The sequence below is a fragment of the Pinus tabuliformis genome, chromosome 2_1 (assembly GCF_031772625.1).
Source record: "Pinus tabuliformis cultivar Carrire ecotype Pingquan chromosome 2_1, CPIR1, whole genome shotgun sequence".
Taxonomy (NCBI): Eukaryota; Viridiplantae; Streptophyta; class Pinopsida; order Pinales; family Pinaceae; genus Pinus; species Pinus tabuliformis.
In genome coordinates this window covers 904,964,987-904,970,904 of record NC_142299.1, presented here as the reverse complement: position 1 = coordinate 904,970,904, position 5,918 = coordinate 904,964,987, and the positions used below count along the sequence as shown (strand labels likewise).

The 5,918-nt window shown below is 31.8% G+C and overlaps 1 protein-coding gene across 1 annotated transcript; it reads right to left on the bottom strand.

Annotated features, from left to right (window-relative positions):
- Window positions 1–334: 334 nt before the first annotated feature.
- LOC149203575 (uncharacterized) lies at window positions 335–3,035 on the bottom strand. The gene has a single exon (XM_089400209.1). The coding sequence runs from the start codon at window positions 3,014–3,016 to the stop codon at window positions 374–376; it is 2,643 nt and encodes an 880-aa protein (XP_089256335.1). The 5' UTR covers window positions 3,017–3,035; the 3' UTR covers window positions 335–373.
- Window positions 3,036–5,918: the final 2,883 nt, after the last annotated feature.

Genomic DNA, 5,918 nt, shown 5'->3' with positions numbered 1-5,918 from the left:
GCTTCCACTGAGTTTATTTGAGTGAGGGAATAAAGTCGGCGGAAATCTTTTTCAATGGAGAGAAAATCACAATATTTTAAAATTCTAATGAAAAATGACACTGCATTCGCATGAAATTTACAATTTAATAGTAAAATTAAATGACAATGAAACAAGTTTTAAAAAATGTATTTGAATTTTTTTAGGAAAAGACTATTGTTACAATAATAATAAGACATACATTAATATATTGAGGTATTGAAAAGATTTTGTGATTTTAGGAATTTGTAAACTCTAAAAATTTATATTTTTGAAAATTCGGGAAAAAACAACTCATACAATAATAATAAGACATAGAACATTACATTGAGTTATATAGACAAAGCCTTGTGACCTATTTTGGGAATCGGTAAACTCCATAAAATGGCTTTCGTGTGTTGGAGGACATGCCCATTACCCAACATCTTGCTTTGTCCCAAATGATGAACATAGCAACGACTCCACCAAATCCGATCCCTAATCCCAATGAAAATGCTAACAAGGACACTTTTTCGTTGGCATAGGTCAACAATCCTCTTTTAGCATTACTATTATTGCTATTACCTCCAGCAATTGTTCTATCATTTTGCTTGCATGTTGGTAGAGGAAGCCCACATAAGCATTCATTCTTGTCAAAAGATGTTACATTGAAAGTGGAAAATTGTGTCCCTGTCGGAATTGGGCCACAAAGGTGGTTATATGAAACATCAAAAGAAGCCAACATTGATAACTTAGAGAGAACCTCAGGAATAAGTCCACTCAAATTATTTTTTGACAAGTCCAATTGCTCCAAAGAAGGTATCTTGCTGAAAGATGTAGGAATCTGTCCTTCCAATTGATTTCCAGATAAATTTAGTAGGCGTAAGCTACTCATGTTTCCTATATTTGTAGGGATTTGTCCTGTAAGATTATTACAAGACAAATCAAATATAGTGTTTGTAGGCAATAGATATGACAGATTATACTCAATCCCTTTCATGTCAATAATAGTTTTCCAATATAATTCATTATTATTTGACACATTTGCAAAGCCAGTGAGCCTCTCAAGATGTGTTGGTATCCTTCCACTGAATTTGTTGTTGGATAAATCCAACACATGCAACCTGGTAAGATTTGTGATGTGTTGAAGAATACAACCATGCAGATTATTATAACTGAGGATTAAAGCTTCCAAGTATTGAAAAGATGTAAAGTACTGAGGAAGCTCCCCGGTCAATCTATTTTTCTTTAAATCCAAGAGCTGAAGCTGTGTACAATTGACCAAAGATGCAGGCAATGTCCCAGTGAAGTTATTAGAGTGAGCGGAGAATATTTTCATGCTTGTACAATTGCCAATGCCATTAGGAATCGGTCCCTCCAAGTTGTTTTCTGATAAATCTAATGCCAGTAATGAAATCAAACCATTAATACTCTCAGGAATACTCCCTGAGATACTGTTATTATATAGGTTTAGTACAAACAAAGCTTTTAATTGACCTATACTATATGGGATATGCCCAGTTAACTTGTTTGAATGTAACGATAAGTATTCCAACAAATGAAGCTTTCCTATGGCTCTTGGAATTGTGCCTTTCAAATTGTTATTTGAGAGGTCAAGGAAATAAAGGTTCCTTAAATTGGTAAGAGATATAGGAATGTCACCAATAAGCATGTTTGAAGAAAGATTTAGTTCATCTAACTTAGTCAAATTGAAAATAGCTTCAGGTATATTGTTAGCAAGTCTATTGTTACTGACATCCAAAAAGGTCACCCTGGTCAACTTGGCAATGCATTCAGGGATGTCACTGAGGTCATTGCCCCGGAGATTTAAGTACGTCAATTTGGTCAAATGGGCAATTTCTACAGGGATGTGAGTGAGTCCACTTTCGTAAAGTTCTAAGTGGGTCAGCGTGGTCAAGTTGGTAATGGCTTTAAGTGCGCTCCCTGTGAGGTTAAGGCTAAGTGATAGATAAGAGAGGGGAAGCCTGAGTATTTGAGATGGAATAGAACCAGAGATATTCAAGCCAGAAATGGATAGTTGTGTAAGTTGTGTCAAATTACCTAACTGATGTGGTACATTGCCTGAAAATTTGTTGCCTTCCAGAAACAAGCACTGTAGTTTCTGCAACAGGGCCAAGTCAGCCGGAATAGAACCATTGAGTACATTGTGACTGACGTCAAGTACTCGCAACGCTTTAAGCTGCCCCAACTCAACTGGAATAAAACCCTTGATCTGATTGAAGCCGAGGTGAAGTTCTTGCAATGATTTAAGGTGGCCCAACTCAACTGGAATAAAACCCTTGATCTGATTGCAGCGGAGGTTAAGTACTCGCAAGGCTTTAAACTGCCCCAACTCAACTGGAATAAAACCCTCGATCTGATTGCCGCTGAGGTCAAGAACTTGCAAGGATTTACGCTGGCCCAACTCAACTGGAATAAAACCCTCAATCCCATTCCAGCTGAGATCAAGAACTCGCAACGATTTAAGGTGGCCCAACTCGGGAGGAATCCTTCCGGATAAATAATGACCAGAAATATTTAATGTGTGCAGTAGAGACAGATTGCCGAGAGACACAGAAAGGGTACCTTCTAACCAGTGGGTACCAGTGGGCAATGCATACCAAGAGAGGTCAATGTGGACGACTCTGCGAGTTTTGTGCCGACAGCGAATGCCATACCAAGAGCACATGTTCTGCGAGTTGTGTGCCGTCCAGTTGGAGAGCACACCTGATGGATCCGCTGTGATGGAGTTACGGAAGGACAAGAGAGCATGGAGGTCCCTTTTCTCGTGGGCGTCCATTGATGATGATGATATGCGTTCAGACTCAGCCATGCGTTCAGACTCAGGGTGACGTTGGAGCGTACTGAATCCAGCAAGGGGCATGTTGGAGCCCTCTCCGTGATCACTGGCATGCAAATACAGAGATTGGTGATGATTCCACGGTGGGTGATTCATAGACGTTGCTGCAGGCATAGAGGCAGCCACAACGCATAGAAACAATAATTTGAGAACCTCCATTTTTCCCTTTCCGATTACAGAGCCTTTCAGAAGCTCAGGTTAAAAACTTCAGACCTTCAAAGTAAAAAACCTTTCATAACGAACTTCAGAACCTCAAATTACAGAGCCTTTTAAGTACTTGTGTGCTTCTGCCTATCTACACACACCTATTTATATATACAGGAAAGTACTGTTGGAGACGCAGAGCGATATTTTCTCGGGAGGAATTGGTGGGTGGGGGCACACAGACGAAGAGAAGGCGCGGGGAATCATTGTTGATAACTTTATTGAGAGGGAGGCGTGTGGTAGCAGTTAGCCCCTTCCGCGTGACCCATTTGGTGTGGGGGTGGTGTTTCAACGAGAAGGAAAGGTTTAGCGTTTTAAATTTTCTTTTATAACATATATATATATAACAACAACATTTTCGGAGCATATTTTAGTTTTGTTTTCCGGCAAGTTTAAATTTCGACCTCGCAAATTCAACGTGAACTTTTATGTTTAAAATTTTATTCTTTTAAATTTTAATATATTCAATTTTTTATTTTTTAATATATTAATTTTTTTTTATTTTTTAAATATTAAATAAATAAAAATATATAGTTTTTAATTTTTAATATAATTTAATTAAATTTAATACTTAAACAATCATAATATTTTAAAAAGATAAAATATCTAACCTTTATTTTTATAAACTATATATTTTTAAAAAAATTATGAATCATTTGTTTCCTCGCATAATATATTACTTAATTAAAATTTATAATTTCACATTATTATAATTTTATTTAAAATAAATTATATATATATTTTTAATTTTATTTTAAAATATTATTATAAATTTAAAAAATAAAAAATATTATCTATTTTATTTTTATCTCATACATTATTTTATTTAATTTAAAAGTCATAATTTCAAATTATCATAATTGTGTTTTTAAATATATTTTTTATTTTTAATTTATTTTAAAATTTCAATTATAATATATATATATATATATATATATATATATATATATATATAATTTTACATTTAACCGCTTGAAAAAATTAATAATGTATTTAAATTAAACTAAAATTATGTATGAAAATATAACAACATAATAACAACATTTTATTTTGTTTTAAGATTCAGATTTTCTTGCCATAATAATTTGTATTACTTTTCCTACAAATTTAGATTTCCAGTAATAATTTGTATTAATTTTCCTACAAGTCTTAGATTTCAGTTTCCAATTAACAAATTTAACGTAAAATTTTATCATTAAATTTTATTCTTTTAAATTTTAATATGTTGAATCTTCCGTATCGTTAAATATTAAATAAATAAAATTTTATAATTTAAAAATATATAATTTTTAATTTTTAATATAATATAATTTAATTTAAATATTTAATATTTATTTTTATATTTGAATTTAAATTTTTGTGATCTATATTTAAATCATTAAGATTTTTTTTTATTTTCATATTTATTTTTTTGTTCATATGTTTTTACATTAATTTTGATGGAAATTTGCCCACAAGGCATAGAATAGAAGGTGACCGGGTGTATTCTTAAATCACTTCGTGATGTAAATGTCACCAGTTCGAAACTGAGGCAAAAATCCAGTCATGTTATGTTAAGGGTTGGTGTTCTAGTCATGTTAAGGGTTGGTGTGGCCTAGGCCAGATTTAATCTCTGAGAGATTTTGATGGCTTGATGGAAATTTGAATTTCCATGTTACAATGACAAGGGTATTTCCACTTTCCAAATATATATATATATATATATATATATATATATATTCTAACTTATAGACAAAAGAGTCTTTTTGAGTGAAATCCCAACAATACAATTTCAAGCAAATTTGTAGTTTTTTGTTGTTTAAAACACATTTTTGAATGCATAAATAGATATAATACCATGAAAAACTAGTGAGGCACTCAAATTCTACACTTTGAACAACTTAAACTTGAGTTTCTAAAAATATCTACCAAATTTTAGTTAAAATTAACTTAAACAAAAGACTTTGGAAAAAATTATATTTTATATATATATATATAAAATATTTGGCACATTTTTATTTTTTCATGTGAAATAAATAAATTTTTATAATCATTAAATGTGTAATATTTAAACTTAAATATAAGTTAATTAAACTTGACATTTAAAGTATAATAACAATACTTTGGGGAAAATGAAATCTCTACTATTTATTCTTATAACAAAAAAACAATATTTTTTATTATTTATTTTCCTCCATTATATGAAATGAATATATCTATTTCAATCAAATCAATTCAACATAAATTCCTTTGGAGTATTAAGTCTAATATTTGGAGTATTAAGTCTAATAAAAATATTAAAGTTCCAAAAAAACTCAATTTTCTCTTTATTGAAAATTTATTGCTCCTATACTTTATTTATGTCAAATCAATATACTTATTTCCCTCCACTTATATAATTTCAATATACTCATTTTAATAAAATCAAGTTAATATGAGTGACTTCCTCTCCTCCATCCTAATAAAGTCAAGTCAACATGACTAACTCACAAGCATTGGTATAGTCTAATAAAAACATTAAAGTTGGAGAAAAATGCTAATTTTCACTTTGGCTAAGAAATTTCCCCCAAAATTTTTGGTAACGCAAGAAAATCCTACTTTTCCTACATCTTCAAACTACTCCAAAACACATAGTTTTTGGCCACGCTTGCCACAAAAAATCATGTTGGACTTTCTCACCATCACCAATGCTCATTACTCAAGTTCAATTCCACCATTAACAGATATGCTATACTCCAATGCACTCCAAATGCGTGTTTTTCCCATCTCATGCAAATATACTATGACATGCCTTCACACATGCATCTAGCTTGGCACTTACAATGCTCACTTCAACAATTCGAACCTCGCCTTCTAGCACATTCAAGTCGAGATCAAA